General features: G+C 57.9%; 2 protein-coding genes across 3 annotated transcripts; one reads left to right on the plus strand and one right to left on the minus strand.

The window, feature by feature from the left end:
- Window positions 1–1,439: 1,439 nt before the first annotated feature.
- LOC309597895 (ectonucleoside triphosphate diphosphohydrolase 8-like) lies at window positions 1,440–8,961 on the plus strand (the record flags this gene model as incomplete). The annotated part of the gene is made up of 9 exons (XM_082327886.1): window positions 1,440–1,562; window positions 2,715–2,832; window positions 3,384–3,534; window positions 4,592–4,751; window positions 5,569–5,802; window positions 6,840–7,112; window positions 7,628–7,738; window positions 8,396–8,533; window positions 8,779–8,961. The coding sequence occupies 9 exons, from the start codon at window positions 1,440–1,442 to the stop codon at window positions 8,959–8,961; spliced, it is 1,491 nt and encodes a 496-aa protein (XP_082184012.1).
- A 2,388-nt stretch (window positions 8,962–11,349) lies between these two features.
- On the minus strand, window positions 11,350–17,371 carry LOC309597812 (ectonucleoside triphosphate diphosphohydrolase 8-like). Of its 2 annotated transcripts, none has more exons than XM_082327671.1 (10): window positions 17,237–17,371; window positions 16,772–16,909; window positions 15,981–16,098; window positions 15,154–15,304; window positions 14,462–14,621; window positions 14,104–14,334; window positions 12,839–13,102; window positions 12,366–12,476; window positions 11,942–12,079; window positions 11,350–11,579 (listed from the first exon to the last, which is right to left on the minus strand). In XM_082327671.1, exons 2-10 carry the CDS (start codon window positions 16,895–16,897, stop codon window positions 11,373–11,375), a joined length of 1,506 nt encoding a protein of 501 aa, XP_082183797.1. In that variant the 5' UTR covers window positions 16,898–16,909; window positions 17,237–17,371; the 3' UTR covers window positions 11,350–11,372. The 2 variants fall into 2 exon arrangements, with proteins under 2 accessions (XP_082183797.1, XP_082183796.1); XM_082327670.1 differs by having other exon boundaries at window positions 12,839–13,138.
- Window positions 17,372–17,573: the final 202 nt, after the last annotated feature.

Below are 17,573 nucleotides of genomic sequence, written 5' to 3' on the forward strand. Positions count from 1 at the left end.
GCAGCTTCGCTGTATTGCCAGAGAGAGCAGGTCCCAACGTCCACCAGCCCTCCCACCAGCCCTCCCCGTCCCAGGGCAGGGGTGCCAGGGCTCTGTGGCTGGGCTGTGATACCCTGCCCGTGCTGCTGAGCCTGGAACGCGTGCCCGGAGTGATGGAAGGCTGCTGGCAGAGCTGGGGGCTGTGAGGACCTGAGCCCTCCCCACTCCCCCTGCTCTCCTTGGGGTCGCTGTGTCTGCAGGGACCCCCAGCCCAGGAGCAGCTCAAAGCTGAGCCACACACGGGGAAGGGGTGACCGCAGTCCCAGCTGGGCCAGGACGATGTCTTGGCCCTCTTGGCCTCTCCTGTCTCCCCTGGCAAAGCTCAGTGAGCATTGCTGAGAACCCCCCAGCAGGGCCATCCTCCTCCTCGGATGTGATTTTCCTTCTCATTGTAATAAAACATATTATCAAGGCACGTACCGTTCTCTGTGTGATTTCAGGGCACTGGGTACTGGAAATATCACTCTCACCTCTTGTAGACCTTGTAGAGACTCGTAATGGAAATATTAAGACTGGTGAGAGCAAAGAGAGAACAGAAATGTGTGAGTGTGTGTAAAAGCACAAAGCAGCAGGGGGAAAAGGGTTAAAAGGAGAGGTATGTGCTAATTGCTGCAGGGCTCCTATGTGTGATTTCATTCAAGTGAGGAGGAGGAACTAATTGGCCGAAGATAAAGTGGGAGATGATGCTGAGCCATAAATACACCTGTAAGACAAACAAGGGAACAGATATCCAAGAGTTTTGCCTAAGGCTGATGAGGTCAGAGGTAAAATGATGGGGAAAGCATTTTCAAGCAGTATCCACTTCCAAAGGATACAAAAGGCAAGTCCAGGCTGGGTTGGCTGCTAGCGGTGGAGGAGCCAAGAGCCACAGCAAGGACTCGCAAGCCAGCTCCGAGTGATCCCACCTGGGGACACACATCTGGGTACTGCTGGGCACACGGGTCTGGGAGTGCCAGCAGGTGAGCTGACCTTGCTTACATGCTGTAAAATAAAACCACCTTCCCCTTCTACAATATCTCACATTGAGGTTTTTTCTGCAGTTTCCCATGCTCACCTCTGTTTGGTGCAGTGTTTCTTTTGCTCCTCCAAGACCTGATCCTTCCCAGTAGTTGTGAGCTGAGCAGTAGTGGGTGCGGGACCTGGAGGACTGTTGCGATCCCATCACGGCTGTGCTGGGCAACCAACCCCTCTTTCCTCCAGCCCCCCCTATTTTATCCTAATATTGCTTTTCCCAGGGAAAGAGTTGATTATCCACCAGGATTTCCAAGTTACACAGCTTGAGAAAGCGTCAGCCTGAGGACAGCTTTCGGAGCTCATCTCCTTGCAGCTAGCCTTGTTCCCAGCTGGCCATGGCCAACCACCTCTCTCCTGTGTTTGGGTTTGCAGGAGCCTTCACCACGATGTCCGCTAACAAGAAGCACTTCACCACTGCCATCGTCGGGGTGCTGATCGCACTCTCCATCATTGCCCTTGTTCTCAGCCTGGTGAAGATTGAAGATGTCACCCTGCCACCCACGGTCAAGGTGAGCCCAAAAGAGGGTCCCCGAGCACCACTGCAGAGACCAGTCACCTTGGGCAGGTGCTCTGAGGCAACGGCTTATCTTCAAGGTTAGGAGGTGGTCAGTAGGACCTGCCTTGTAGTAGCTGGGTGGGTGTTTTCTTCCCATCTGAAGACGCAGGCAGAAGAAATACAGCCTGGCCACCTTGAAGTCAGGGGGAAAAGCCTCCTCTGAAACGAGCCACCATGCTATGTGCTTGACATGTTTCAAGGAGATTACCTTGGGGCAGATCACAAAATCATAGAATCGTTAAGGTTGGAAAAGACCTCTGAGATCATCGAGTCCAACCTGTTAACCTGACTGCCTGGTTCACCTCTAAACCATGTCCCCAAGCACCACATCCACACGTTTCCTGAATACTTCCAGGGACTGTGATTGTACCACTTCCCTGGGCAGCCTGTTCCAATGCCTGACCACTCTCTCCGTGAAGAAATGGGTAAGGATGGTAGGAAGAGATGGGTAGGGCAAAACCTCTGCCCTGCCAGAGCACTGCGCCGCAGGGTGATACACCTCCACATGGCCTTTGCTCCTGCCAGCTCCCTGTCCTAACCCACTCGCAGCACAGCACAAGCATCATGGCTCCTCCCCGTCCCGCCCCTGCAGCTTGGCATCCCACCCTGGCTGCTGGAAGAGGGTTGGCATGGTTTTAGGGTGAGGTGGAAGGCTTTACAGGGGAGAGTCATGAGGTTGGGTGCTCCAGGACTGGGGCTGGTGTGGCCCTGCCAGTCTCTGCCCCGGCTGGGTGCAGCCATGGGGCTAGCAGAGAGATCGGGGAGTTGCTAGCCCCAAGGTGGGGCCAGTGTAGACACAAAAGGTATGTAACCAAGAAAGAAAATAAAAAAGCATGAGGAAACAACCAAGAAAATACTTGTGTGAGCTAGCCTCACACAGACCTCAGGAGAGGGAATGAAGAAGTTGCTCAGTTGCCGTGGGAAATGCCCGTGCTGAGGCCAACGCACTGTCACCACTCTGCTCTGCAACCGTGCAGATAGCTGTGCCTTAGAGAGATGGTTTTTTGGGCATCCTCTGGCCCCACAACCCTGGCCGGGCCATGGTGGGGCCAGGGGCAGGCTGCTGCTCCTCCTGCCACTGTGATGTCTTGGTTTTTCCTTCCAGTATGGGATGGTGTTTGATGCAGGCTCATCCCACACCTCTCTATTTGTCTACGAGTGGGATTCAGACAAGGAGAACAACACTGGTGTCGTCAGCCAGACCTTGTCCTGTGATGTCCAGGGTCAGTATCCCCCTGCCATGGGCTCGGTGCTGCCCTGCGTGTTCCTGTGGTGCGTGGGATGACCTGGCCCTCCCTGGCTTTGGCCTGCCCACACTGGGCAGCTCTGTCCATCGGGCTGTCACCATTGGCACGGTGGGAAGCCCTGGCTCCAAGCAGGGTGGTCCCTGGCTCTCCGCTGGCTTTGCTTCATGGTTGGAGGGCCCTCAGCACCAGGTAGTGCCCACATGCTCGGTGGGACTGAAGCACCTTGGTGTTGCTCTCGATTTTCATTTCTCCACCGTGGACTGGCCCCAGCTGCCCAAGCTGCTGTCCTGGCTCGGGGACGTCTCATCCATAGAGCTGGGGACACTGCTGAAAGCATGGGAGATGTGGGGAAGCCATAGGAGAGGAATGTAAGCATGGGTCAGTAAGGTCTTAGGGGACCAGGGGACCCTGGCAAAGCACCCTTTGTTGCTAAGAGGTGACAGATCTCGCTGCTCCATGTCCTCTTGCTCCCACATCCCTGTCCCCAGCCATTCCTGTCAGCTTGTCCCAGCCTGACTCTCTTCCAGGGCAGGGCATATCGAGCTATGCCAACAATCCCCCGAAAGCCGGCGATTCCCTAAGAGAGTGCCTGGATAAAGCCCTGAAGGTCATTCCTGCTGCAAAACAGAGCGATGTCCCAGTTTATCTCGGAGCAACGGCAGGCATGAGGCTACTGAGGTATCGCTGTGGGGCGCGGGGGTGACGGAGCAGCAACAGAGCTGCAAGCAGGCACTGCCAGGACACAGTGTCCTGCATGGGCCCAGGCTGCCAGGAGCTCCCAGCTCTCATGCTGCCATGAGCAAGTGACCGGGGAGTGGGGAGAAGACGGCCCGGTGGGGACACACGGGTGGCTGAGCTGTCCTGAGCGATTGGCCCTGGGGCAGAGAGGCTGCTCAGAGGTGTCTGTTGGCATCCTGGGATCCCACGCATGCCCAATTCTAAGCAAGAAATGCTTCTCAGAGCTCTTTGTTTGCTCTGCCTTATTCCTTAAACACAAGGGAGTTGAGATGCCACCAGGGGATGTGCCATCTGCCCAGATGGACGGGTGCTGGCGGGGGAGCGGGGCAGAGGTAGGAGGTGGGACCTGCCCATGCCTTTCTCCAGCCCATATTAGCTCTCTTAAAATGTCAGCCTTCATTTCATGGTTCTTGGTTTTATGGTTGCAGATATCTAACATAATTTCTGTGCCCTGGCAATCTGACCCTTTCCCTGGGAAGGAGCTGGGTCATAGCCTGAAGGTTACTCGCTTCAGAGAGCGAGCACATGCCAGCAGCCCCGAGACATCTTCCCCCCCTCACAGGTCTGAAACCAGGCTGGCACCTTCCCGAAAGACCCACTGGAGCTCAGCAGCCAGCCCTGGCTTTGGTGCGGTCAGTGGGTGCTGTTCAAACCCGGGTTTTGCAGCACAATTCCCTCTGGCCTCCAGCACTACGAAGATACCTAGGTAGGGAGAGGTGGCCTGGCAAACCTCTGTGTGACTGGGATCAAGCTGCACTTGGAGGGAAGAGGTTGCTGTTGCTCCTAGATTTGTGATGCCAAGTCTAGACAGCTGGGATTTACACCATACGAGCAGCTTTGACAAGTCATGTAGCAGGAAACATCATTTCACACAAACTGCTTGTTTGCAAAAAACTGGAGTGTGTGGAATTGGGAAAAAACCCAGACTGTTTCCTGGTGTTTCCTGTGTAGTGTCGATGTAGCTGGGTGCACGTCCTGACCTTTGAGTCCTTCTTAGGGAACAGAACAGCTCAGTGGCAGACCAAGTCCTGGCCGAAGTTGCTAAAACCATGCGAGAGTACCCTGTGGCTTTCAAAGGGGCTCGAATCCTTTCAGGAGAGGAGGAGGGGGCTTATGGCTGGATCACTGTCAACTACCTGCTGGACTCCTTCACGAAGGTGGGAGAACGGTGAAACACCCACTCCTTCTTTGCTAATACAGTTTTTCTTATGTTAGGTTAGCACAGAAGGAAAGGTCTGGGTTAATGGCTTTTGGGAATGAGCTAGGGGAAGGAGCCAGTTATCCTCTGGCTTACCCACAGTGGAAGAGGAGGGAGAAATCTGGAATGGGGGTGTCCTTGTTAAGAGCTACGGGCACATCTCTGCACCATGTGGACACAGCGAGGTTGGCCGTGCAGCCCAGTAGGGACCGTTTGCTCCTGCCAGGCTTTGCCTTGCTGCCCTGAGAAGGTCTCTCTCCGTGCGGCCCTGCGAGGCCCCAGTTTTGGTTCAATGTGCCAGTCTGAAAGAAGCTTGAACCAAACCTCTTTCCTGCCACCCTCTAGCCCAGCGCTGCCACAGCTCAGAGCGGTGCTGGCACCGTCGGGCTCCGGTGCAGGCTGTCGGAGGATTTCTGTCCTCCCCCTTGCACCAGCGCCTCTGCAGCCTGCTCTTCAGGAAGGGCAGCCCCTCCGAGCCAGGTCCCCACCAGCACTTTGGTCTGGGGACCGGTGACTCAGAGCCATGTGAGCCCACACCACGTTGCCACGTCTTGACCATCAGACAGTTCAATCTCTGTTTTTTTCTGGCTCTGACAAATGGCCACGCTGGTTGGGCAGGGAAGGCAGTGGGGCCTCACGTACCGAAATAATTGAATTGAATACCCATTGAATTTAGTAACAAAACTTTATTGACTTCAACGGGATGAGAATTTTGCTTAGGGTGAGTAAGACCAGCTGTATACTACTCCTCTTCCTCTCCTGTCTCACCTTGGCAGTACTCCCCCAAAGCACACATGTGGGTTCATCCAGAGGCAGCCAACATTTTTGGGGCACTGGATCTTGGAGGAGCATCCACTCAAATCAGCTTTATGCCTGAAGGTTCAGTGATAAACTGGAATGAAGCCTCCAAGTTCACGCTGTATGGGTATAACTACAACATCTACACACACAGCTACCTCTGCTACGGGCAGAACGAGATGCTGAAGCGACTGGCCAAGGAATTAATTGCGGTGAGAGGGGAACTGGGGGGTAATTGAACTCTGCTCTCATTAAACCAACCACAGACTTGTTAATGCATCAAATAAGAACAGGCAATGCTCTTCCAGAGAGGCACCAACAGGGACTGAGAGCAGGTACAGACTCCCTGGAGCAGGGGTAGGCAGATGTGGAGAGGAGCATGGGAAGCATCAGAAGGGAGATCAGATCTCCTGGAGCGCTCAGGAGAGATCTTCTGGCTGTCTACAGCTGCCTCACACCGGGTGTAGAAAAGGCAGGACCAGGCTCTTCTCAGAGGTGCAAAGTGACAGGACAAGAGGCAACAGGCACAAGCTGGAATATGTGAGTTTCGAACCAGATGCAGGAGAGAAGTTTTTCCCGATAAGAATGGTCAAATATTGGAATAGGGCCTAGAAATGCTGTGGAGTCGCCATCCTTGGAGATATTCAGAACCTGATGGGACAAGGCTCTGAGCAACCTGATCTAGTTGGTCATGCTTTAAGGAGGGGGTTGGCACAGGTACCCCTATAGCTCCCCTCAACCACTCTGTGACTGCACAGACCTGAGAAAAGTGAACCAGAGATCTTTCTCAGGCCATTTTTTGGAAGATCTGAGGGGATCTCAGGGCTGCCTCTTAGCAGGAGGAGCAGCCTTGGCGAGCCAGAAGGGTTTGCTCATGCTGCACAGCCAGGAAGGTCCCAGGTGGTGTCCCTGGCTGGGGCTGGAGCTAGAGACAGAGCTAGAGCTGGGCTGGAGAGGGCTTTGAGTGCCCCAAACCATGATCCTGCTGGCCAGGGAAGAGACAAGCTGGGTCCCTGAAACTGGTCTGCCTCCGTGGGAGAGGGAATGAGACAAAGCAGAGCGAGAATTAGTGTTCAGCTGAGATGGGGACTGCAGACAGCCAACAAGACCAGGATTCAACAGGAGGGTCTTTCCCTGCCGAGGAGGTGGGAGATGCCTGCGCCCATGGCTTTGGGGAGAGCACTGGGTGAACCCTGCTGCCCAGCATGCCTTTGGAGGAGGCTGCAGCCTGTGATTTTGCTGTTCCCAGGAGTCATCCTCCAGCACGCGAATCGATCACCCTTGCTACCCAAAAGACTACAATGAAACCGTCTCGCTGTCTTCCTTCCGCACCAGCCCCTGCACCAGCCAGAGCGACCCACGGCTGCCCCTCGGTGACAGGAACGTGACCCTGGAGGGCAGGGGCAATGCCAGAGGGTGCCTGGCTGCCATCAAGAAGCTGTTCAACTTCTCGGCGTGCGGCCAGAGCCAGGACTGCACCTTCGATGGTGTCTACCAGCCCCCGGTCAGCGGGCAGTTCATTGTAAGGCAAATCCCGTCCTCCCACCTCCCAGACAGAGCATGGCCCCAGGTGCTGTGGATGTCCCTGGGTGCTGTGGTGTCCCTGCGTGCCCCACAGCACTGTCACCTCCCCGCAGCAGAATAGGGGCAAGAAGCACCCAAATTACCACTGCCCCAGCGCACAACAGGGATTGCTGCCATCTGGTTTTTGAGCCAGCTCTCCAAAGGGGACCATGTTAATAAAACAGGTTCTTAGTCAAAACCCAAGTTTTCTGTTAAAAAACCCAAAAAGCTTAGCCAGCAGCCTTCAGGCAAGGCTCTGCCTGTGCTCGATGGGCTGCTGTAGCCACCAGGCACCTACACCCCCAGCCCATCATCTCTGCTGGGACATGGGCAGCGATGCCCTGGCACTATGCAATGGTGGGGCGAACCCGGTGAAGGACAAAGCCCACCTCCTGCTTCGAGGGAGATGGGGGCAGCTGCATGGGGGGAGTTCCCCACTGTAACTCAATGGCATTTCTGCCTCTTGCCTTTCAGGCCTTCTCTGCCTTTTACTATAACTTCAAGTTTCTCAACCTGACCAAGGGGCAGTCGCTGGCCGCTGTCAGGGAGACCATCGAGCACTTCTGCACAAGAAGCTGGGAAGACGTACGTTCCCCACGATGGGAGGCTGTGGGGAAGCTTCACAAACAAAGAGGTCCTGGGGTGGGGGAAGAGGACCGGGGACCCCACCAGGGCAAGGCTCCCTGGTTGCTGAGCTGTGCCCTACACAGCGGAGCCATCCCTGAGCTCTGTGAGGGAGCCAGGACCATCCTGCACCCACCCCTGGGGACCCTCCTTGCTCATGCAACATTGGGAAAGGGGCAGCCAGGGCAGTTGAAGGCAGCAAAATATCCCCACCAGCAATGGAGGTGGGGCTGGAGTCCTGGAGCATGGTGAGAGGGGAGCCAGCTGCTGGCACCACTCTGGACATGAGTCAAATGGGCATGGATAAGGCCAAGAGATGTGGTAGGACCACTATGGGTCAGAGAGCAGGGGTCCCTTGCACAAGGAGGCTGAGATGGGAGAATCTGGGGCAGGAGGAGCTCCGATATGTCTCTGTGTTCATGTGGAGAGTAAATCCTCCTCAAAGGAGTTGCCCTGTATGGACAGGTCCAAAATACCTGCCTGGTTCAGGAGTCTTCTTCTGGATGCTGGTGGCTGCAGAGCCATTGCCCCTCGTGCAGCAGTTGTCAGGGCATTGTCCCGGCGTGGAAATTGCCTGCAAATAACTTCCCTTCCTCCCCAAACATGTCCCCACCCCAGCTGTCTTCTAGCTACCCCAAAGAGAATCCTGAGCGACTGCCTAAATACTGCGCCAACGCCAACTACATCCTCACACTCCTCCTCGACGGCTACAAGTTCAATGAGAACAGCTGGAACAACATCTTCTTCCAGATGAAGGTAGGCAGCAACCCAGCCTGCGGGCAGGAGTAGAGGCAGTGCCGGGGCAAAAAAGCTACCTTCCTGCATCGGGGTGCCGTGAGAGCCACGGTCCAGAAAGCCCTGCCCGCCTCACATCCCAGCATGGCACTGCGTCTGGGGCCAGCTACTGCACCCTGTTTAGGCCATGCAGGAGTAGGTGGCCCTGCGTCATCGGTGTGGCTTTCCTGCAGAGCTAACTCATCGTCCCCTCTCTCCTCGGGCAGGCGGGGAGCGCGGACATCGGCTGGATGCTGGGGTACATGCTGAACCTCACCAACATGATCCCAGCGGAGGCTCCGGTGCAGGTGAAGGGGCACGTTCCTTCCCTGTGGGCTGCAGCCATTGCCTTCATCTGCTTCACCCTTGCCTTAGGGCTTGTTGCCTTGCTCCTGATCTTGTGGGGTTAGGAGCCCGGCTGCATTTCGGAGCATGGCAGGAGCATGTTGGGGCTGGAGGGCTGTCTGCACTGCGGTGCTCTGCCAGCAGGACTGGCAGCCTGAGGCTCGTTCAACGATGCTGAGCACGTTAATCTCTACAGCACTGAAGAACCGAGGTCTGGCCTCCCACGGGGCTGCCCCCAACACACAGACAGGCACCACGTGAGGTTTCCAGAGGAGCTCTGGACCTACTGGGATCTGCCTGCACACCACAGGAACCCAAGCCATGCCTATCTGCCTCCTTACACCTCTGTGCCTGTTACAGATCTGGCCTCCATCCCACCAGCTGGCACATGGGGCTGTGGAGAGCCAGCCTGGCCATGGAAGAGCTCTCCAAGTGCCAGGCTGTTAGTGCATGGCTGCAGGCACCTGGTGACAGGGTGCTTCGTGCGATGCTGGGTCTGACCACAGTTGCCAACAGCCAGGCAGGTCCCTGCCGGGTCTGCCAGCGTGAGGGCATGCAAGGCTCTGCAGCACCCCAGCTGGCTCTCCTGAGGGTGTATCGTTTGGGTTTATCTGATGGTCTTGGAGACAGAAGGCAAATTGAGCACCCAAAGTCAGAAGCATGGTCCATGCCTCCCTAGACGCTCCATCCCATCTCATCCTCATCTCATCCTCATCTCATCTCATCTCATCTCATCTCATCTCATCTCATCTCATCTCATCTCATCATCTCATCTCATCTCATCTCATCTTCCTTTTCTTCTGGGATAAAGAGACTGATGTTCCTGAGTGTCTTCCTGGAGACCAGACTGTCCCACCAGCAGAAGGCCTGGACACCGTGGGTGTCAGGCTGAGATTCCAGCAGGCTGCGAGTCCTGCCGTAATCCTGCATACGTGGCTGAGCTGGGTCCTGCCCACAACTGCGCCCTTGTCTTTGCCTTTGGTTCCACTGTTCGTTATCTGCCCTGTGGATGACTCATCTTGTTATTTGCTTCCTGGCAGCAAGGAGCTGACCTTTGGTGTCTTTGCAGAAAGGCAGGTGTCTTGCAGCTCTTGTCATCCAAATAAACGTTGTAAAAGTCAATGAATGGGGAAATGCCTGCTGCTTTTCTCCTGAACTGTTAGGGTTTTATTGTTTCCGGCTCCCAGATAAGGGCTGGTGATGACAATGGGGACTCAGGGGAGAGTCAACATCACTCGGTGCTATGGTAGATGCCCCTGGAGACCTCACAGCATCTGCCAGACCTCGGAGAGGAGCCAGCAGGGCACAAGAACAGGCCTTTTCCTTCTGAGAGCCGGGGTGTCTCACCTCACCCATCCGCTGGCTGCCAGTGGGACTCCCCAAAAATGTAAGGGGGGCCCCAGGAGCTGCCCCTGACATGTCCCAGCAGCATTTCCAAATCACCCTGTGTGCTGGAAAGGGAAGGTGAGATGTCTGCCTGGCACAGACACAGGGTGAAGCCAGAGCAGAGGGGAGCCTCATGCAGGAGAGCAGGGGGCTGCTGCCATCCCCCACCTCACAGGTCTTCCTGGTCCTGGGCAGAGCCCCAGCCCCATCTACCGGGCCAGCTTCCCCCATAGCCCCATTGCCGCTGCCCCTCTGGCCGGCACAGGATAGGACAGGATAATTTTCAGTTGGAAGGGACCTACCATGATCATCTAGCCCAACTGCCTGACCACTTCAGGGCTGACCAAAAGTTAAAGCGTGTTGTTAAGGGCATTGTCCAAATGTCTCTTAAACACTGACAGGCTTGGGGCATCAACCACCACCTCTTTAGGAAGCCTGTCCCAGTGTTTGACCACCCTCTCGGTGGCCATGGGTGATGCAGGCTTTTATCCCGGGATGGGGCAGGACACATCCATGCCACATCGGGTATCTGCTGAGGCTGTAACCAATGCTGTGATGATCCCCTTGCTGCCAGACAGCCCTTTTCTCTTCCCTGACCCACTGGTCCCACCACCTCCAGCCAGCCCACGTCACTGCAGTCTCCACGCCCCCAGCGCTGAGCCCCTGCCCCACATGGGTTGCCCAGAGAGGTGGGAGATGCCCCATCCTTGGAAACATTCAAGGTCAGGCTGGATGGGGCTCTGAGCAACCTGATCTAGTGGAAGATGTCCCTGTCCATCGCAGGGGGGTTGGACTAGATGGCCTTTAAAAGTCCCTTCCATCCCAAAGCATTCCATGATTCTATGACCATCCCCTCCCTCCTAGAGCATCTCCAACCAGCAGCGAGGGGAAAGGAAAACCAGACAGCTCACAGCTACAGGGAGGATTTTTAAAGCCTGTGCCGGTTCCAGCTGACCAGCCCAGGGCACGGGTGCCCCACATTACAAATTCAGAGCACCTGGACACATGGGGGGATTCCCCAGCCTGCAGCTCCTCGCACAAGTGCGGCAGAAGGACTAAGTGGCTTCGGCAGCCTCTGCAGCCAGCACTGTTAGAGACTTTCATAACCGTAGTTTTTCTGGGAGCATATGACTGTAAGCAGGCCGAAGATGAGGATGAGCATGATGGCCAGTAAAACCGTGGCTACTATCCAGTTGCTCCTCTGGAGCCCTACGACTCTCTGGGGAGTCTCCGAGGGAATCATGTTGGTGAGATTGAGCATGTAGCCCAGAGTCCAGCCCACATCTACGTTAGCGACCTGTGCAGAGAAGGAAGAGGAATGTGAAAGGTTGCAAAGTACCATGCAAGCCGGAGAGCTAGAGAAGACCCTTGCTGTTGCACCCCCCAGGTCCTGCTCCACAGCCACCGTATCTGTGCACACCTTGGGCTGCGGATACCCCATTAGTGAGACAAGCTGGGGGAGAGCATAAATGGCCCAGGGCAGATGTCCCAGCAGGTGTAAGTGTAACTCAAGAGCTGCCCCGGGTACGGGCAGTGGTCCGTGCTGCCCCGTTACCCTCTGCTCCCCCACTCAGGCAAGGCAGGGGCAGTGGCAGCATGGGCGCGAGGCATTTCTTGGCACAAAGTGTGGAAGCTGGGGGCTGCTGGGTACTTTCCTACCTGCCGGACGAAGTGGATGTTGAGCCACGTTGTGTGGTTGAATTTGTAGCCTTGCAGGAGAAGGGTGAGGGCGTAAGTGCTGGCTGCGCAGGTGTCACGCAGGTGGGTCCTGTTGATGGTGGGGAACTCCTTCTGCACCTGCAGAGGTGGAAGAGCCTGGGGCGGCTGCCAGCACGGAGCAGTGCTCGGTGCACCCACACTGCGGGGAAGAGCCCCACAGCGCAGCTGGGAGCAAAGCCCCGGGAGTGCCTGGCCTTGGGGAGCCAGGAGGACCCGGGAGGCTGCAGGCTGCTCTCCCATCTCTCCCCCTGTCCAGAGATCTCTGTGCTCCTCCCAGCTCCCTCCAGCTGCCCTCTGCACAGCAGAGGATGGGCTGCGGATGAGCCCTCAGGCTGGGGCTGGCATCTCCTAGGCAGGATCTCACCTTCTCCCAGCTGCTGGTGCAGAATTGCCCGATGGTGGCGTTGACCAAGCTCAGGGACTGCCCTCCAGTCAGGTTCAGAAAGTGAAGGTTGTGATAGAACCCTGAAAAGGCCTGAGGGTGTTTAAGACCAAAGGCGGCAGGTTAGTGAAGCACCCAGGCCACTGCCACCCCCACGCCCCTCCCTCCGGGTGCTCTGCAGGGGTCCCTAAGGCCACTGCTCAGCGCCGCAGGGTGATGCCGGCCGACCCACTGGGACTGCTCCCCACACTGTAAGAGATGGGTGCTGTGACAACAGAGGTCTGGGTCTGCCAGGCACGCTGGTGAGCACCCTGCGTGTCTCCATGCATTGGGGCATCCCAGCTTTCAGGGCTGGCACTATTCAGACTTTTCTCCCACAGCAGTTCTCCTGGGGTCATGGCCAGCCTCTGGTGCCCCACACCCTGACCACAGCCGCGGGGACGGAGGCTCCTTACGAAGAACTGTCCCCGCACGGGCGGCTGATAAACCCCGTTGAACCCGCACGTCCTGTTGGCCCCACAGCTGAAGTTGAAGAGTTTCTGGATGGCGGCACTGCACGCTGTCGGATCCCCCGTCCCTGTCACCGTGAGGTTCTGTGCAGGGCTGGGCGTGCTCGGGGCATGGACACAGGGACTGTTGTAGAGGTCTGCCGTGCTGACGTTCTCCTGGTAGCCCTTGGGGTAGCAGGGGTGTGATATCTGCTGGGGAGTCTGGCTGTCCTGGAGAGAGTGGGAGGCGTTAGCATCGCCCTGGCCCTGAGGATGAGGATGGAAAGGAGAGAACCAGCCCACAGAGAGCGCCCGTTCCCACACCCAGATCAGGTCACAGCATGCTGGCCCCACCACCCATGGGGTCTCGTCCATGGGACGCAGGCACAGAATCGTGGGGACAAGCACGGCACGACCACACCGTGGTCAGGGACCAGCTACAGTGATGGTCGCATGCCCAAGGCCTTGGGGGTTTGCACCCTGTGCTGAGCGTGGACCCATTTTGTCCCCACTCTGCCTTTGTAGGGTCACCAGACCCCGGGGAGAGCCAAGGCTGAGAAGCCATTTAAGCCAAAGCAAAACAGACACTGGTTTCTCTTTGCAACGTGCTCTGGACGTGGTCTTTTGCCCATTCCAACCAGCACGAGCCGGCATCGAGCCCTCACCCCGCAGCCAAGCTGTGGACATGAGGGTCCCCCTGTGCAGCAACACCACCTCCCTTCACTCTCCCATGCCCAGCGCCTACTGCTGAAGACCAGCATGTTCAGACCTCTGCCCATAAACCAACTTATTAATTACCATACTGGTGCTAAAAAAATCTCTCTGGGTCTTCCCCAAGCTCCCAGCACCCAGGAGGTTCCCTCCTCCAGGGCTGGGTCCTTCCAGCCCCTTGTGACTGGGGCTGGGCTGAAATAGCCCAACAGGGATGGAGATCTGGTGGGCAAGATGGCCCTGGGACAGGGGCCCTGGGTACCCACCATCCCCACAGCGCCTGTGGTCAGGCATTGTGCTTCGGGGTGTCCACCTCCGTCTTGGCTCGATCCTGCCCTGCCGTTGGGACACCCCTGGGATGGCCCCTGCCATGGTGGCCCTGTTGTATCCACCATCCTCACTGGGCTGTGCACAAAGGCACCGAGCCCAGCAGCCATCACACCCAGCGGGTGCTGCCTGTCCAGCTTACTGAGATCGGGGCTCAGCCTGCAGCAGAGGACCACAAGGCTGGAGGTGGTTACCTGGTGTAAGGATGCCATCAGCATCTTCAGGGCTTGCTTTTGCCCATAGCAGAGGTAGCTGTGGGTGTAAATGGAGTAGTTGGTCCCGTACAGCCTGAGGAGGGCTTTAGTGCTGCTGTCATCTGTGGTGGTCCCAGGAAGGAATGTGATCTGGGTTGAAGCTCCACCGAGGTCCAGAGCTCCGACCACAACTTCTGCTGGCGGGTGGGTCCACTTGCCTGTGAAGGAGCACTGCCCAGAACCGGGAGTTACCCACAGGGAGCCAGCACAGGGCGACCACAGGGGTATCGGCTTCCCAGCCCAGCCTGCAGCACAGCAGGGAGTGGGGACCCCCTCTGCCCTCTCCCTCAGCCCACACCTTGATGAGGGTCTCCAGCAGGTAGTTGACGGTGATCCAGCCAAAGGAGCCCTCCTCGTTCCCCGTCAGGATCCGAGCTCCGCGGAAGTCCACAGGGTACTCGCCAATGGTCTTGGCAACCTCGGCAAAGACCTGCTCGGCCTTGGTGCTGTTCTGCTCCCTGCCCACGGAAGGAGAGAAATAGCGCGCGGTGGAGGAGGCAACGGCTGGGGAGCTTTCAGAGCAGGGCTAGCAGCAAGAGGCTGCCGCCTTCTCCAAAGCGTCAGGGCTGCTCAGAGACAGGGCTCGTGCCCACCCATCGCTGCCCTGCCTGCGGGCTGGCTCCCGCAAGCCGCCAAATCCCTCAACTGGTGTGTTGGGAGTCTCCCCGAAAATGCTGCCTGCGGGCTCTGCCTGAGCCTGCGGGAAGGTTAACGCCAGTCTGGCACAGGAGGCTGAGCCGCCCCTGGGGCTGCTGCTGGGGTGGGCTGGGGGGTTCCCCGTGGGCACGGCGAGCGGCTCTCTTGGACCCCCCGGTGGACTGCAGACGTGGATGCTCTGCCCCTCAGCGTGGCCTGCCCGGGCAGCAGCCCCCCGTGCCCCCAGCCCCCCGTGCCCCCAGCCCCCTGTCCCAGCCCCCTGCACCGGCTGCGATGCAGAGAGGCGTGGTGGGGAAGGGGCCGGAGGTGCGCGGCTCCGGGCGGTGCCGGTACCTCAGCAGCCGCATGCCCGCTGTGGCCCCCAGGTAGGTGGGGGTCTCCCGCTGCTGCTCTGCTGGGACGATCTTCATGGCCTTGTCCAGGCAGGTCTTCAGGCTGGCTCCAGCCCCAGCCGGGTTGTCTGCATAGCTGGAGATGCCGGGTCCTGCAAGAGAGCACCCCGTGATGGAGCGAGCTCAGTGCCACCCAGGAGGGACAGGGCAGTGGGGCACACGTCCACCCATTCCCCTGGCCAAGGGAGCTGTCTGTACCTCCTTGGCAATACCCAGATGTCCCAGTCACAGCCCAAAACTCTGATGCTTTGGGTGCCATACAGATACCAAAATGAAAACTGCTGACTCAAGGAGCAGTTAGGAACCACATACAAAAAACCCAGGAGAAACCCAGTAATGCTTAGAGACTTCGGCAGAGCTTTTAGGAGGCCCTGTGGGAACATGAAGCCGCACGTTATGAATGAAGCTGTGAGGAGATGTTGTGGGAAGAAGAGCCAAGGAAGAAGTTGCACAGGAGAAGGAGCAAACTCTGTACATCCAGCATCCCAAGCTGCCAGCTGATGCACCACCACCAGCTGCAAGACTGGACTGGCTCCAGGAACCGTGCTAACTGGGGGCCAAATTCCTCACCCACCTCTGGATCCCCCAAGTACTGTAGGGCTCCATAAGGTGCAAACTACCCCCCCTAACACTTTACTTTGGTTCTTCTACCAGGCCATCTCCCTTTGGCCCAGCTGAAAGACTCCACTCACTGATGATGCTGTGAGAGTCTGGGACAGCGATCCAGGAGGCTGGGAGAGAGGGACGGACACGTCCCAGCACACTCACCGGACACGGTGCAGGCCTCCACCTGGGAGACGATGCCGGTGCCATTCTCCTTGTCCGCAGGCCACCGGTAGATGTAGAGAGCGGTGTGCGTGGAGCCGGCGTCGAACACCAGACCGTACTGGGGGAGGCAGAGGGGACACGGGGTCACAGCGCGCTCGGGGCTGCACCAAGTGCCACGGCAGTTTCTGAGAGCTTCTGCTCTCACTTCCCTTGCATGAACGTGACCAGCACGGGTTTGCACACCCAACTTCCTTTTAGCAACCCTGCTCCACCTCTAACCCCCCTCATTTAGCCATTCAAGGGAGTTGCAGCTCAGAAAGGGAAGACGTGCAGGTCAGCAGGGTGATTTGCAGAGCAGGGAGGCATGCAGGCATGTCCCAAAGGGCTCAAGCTGCCAAAGCTGCTCCCAGACCTTTGGGAGTGGCAAATCTCACAAACTCTGGCTATTTTTTAACAGTCAGCCAGCAGAAAGCAACAGGAGAGAGAGATGTAAACCCACCAGGTGACCTGGATGTCTGCAAGCAGAGAAGAGAAAGTGCCTGGGGTGGCAGATGGAGCAGTCCCAGGAGGAGGGCTGATCTCTCTCCCATCCTTAGCAAGGATCCAGGACCATGGTTGAGGGAGTGGCTGATTTGCCCAGTGCTACCTTGATTAGGTTAAGCCCTGAAAAGCTGGGTTGGTTATGGAAAGCTTTGCAAGCGGAGAGGAAGGCAGGGCTGATGGAAGGATGAGAGGTGGAAAGGGGCTTGGTGGTCATTCCCAGGCTCCCCAAGGTCCCACCAGGCACCTACTTTGTTCCTCGTAGGAAGGGCAGCATCCTTCTTCAGGGTGAGGACCAAGAGGAAGACAGCGACCCCCAGCACTGCCAGCACGGCCGCTAAGCTCCAGCCCACCGCCCTGAGCAGGCGCGTCTGCATCCCTGTGCCGGGCTGTGGGGAGGGATGGTCTGTGCAAGAGCAGCCCCAACCCGCCTGCCCCTGCCCCATCTGTCCAGCTCCTCCTGGGGTCCCCTTCTCCCAGCAACTCGGGAACCCCACAGCCCCTAAATGACCCCCTGGGACACGGAACAGCCGGGTGTGGAGACCACGATCCTGCTCCTTGGCCAGCAACAGAGCAATGCCCTGGGACGAGTGGGGCTGAACCCGGGCACTCGCCCACCAACAGCTCCCATCCCGGGAAAGGGCAGGGGTGAAGGCTCCCTGTTGCCCGGCCCTCGGGGAAGGGGTGGCCGCGGTCCTGGCCAGCCCCCGCTGTACCTGTGCCAGGAGCACCCCTCCTTCCTCGGGCGTAGGTGCACCGAGCTGGGCAGAGTCCGTTGCTCCCTCTGCCTGTCCCCCCGGGCACGGCCTCAGGGCAGCCCTGCCAGCCCTGCCTGCCCTGCCTGTGCAGCTCTGCCTGCACCCAGCCCAGCAGAGCAATGCAAAGCGAAAGTGAGGCCTGCGCTCGCCTCGGATGTCCGGGTTGCTTCCCGGGCCAGCCCGGGGCGGGAGCTTGACGCTGCCTGCAGTGCAGCCGGGGGAACGGGGACGCTCAGCGGCAGCCACTGCCTGCATCGGGGCAGCACCCCAGCCTGCCTGTGCCTCTGCCTGCACC

The sequence above is a fragment of the Platalea leucorodia genome, assembly GCF_965183815.1.
Source record: "Platalea leucorodia genome assembly, chromosome: 15".
Taxonomy (NCBI): domain Eukaryota; kingdom Metazoa; phylum Chordata; class Aves; order Pelecaniformes; family Threskiornithidae; genus Platalea; species Platalea leucorodia.

Excerpts from the sequence above, each read along its gene's own strand:
- LOC309597812 (XM_082327670.1), bottom strand. The coding sequence starts at position 16,897 with ATGCAGACGCGCCTGCTCAGGGCGGTGGGCTGGAGCTTAGCGGCCGTG. Across the intron at positions 14,335-14,461 it reads TGCTGGAGACCCTCATCAAG|TGCTCCTTCACAGGCAAGTG; the intron begins GTGTGGGCTGAG and ends GGTTCTGGGCAG. Across the intron at positions 11,580-11,941 it reads ACATCCACTTCGTCCGGCAG|GTCGCTAACGTAGATGTGGG; the intron begins GTAGGAAAGTAC and ends TTCTCTGCACAG.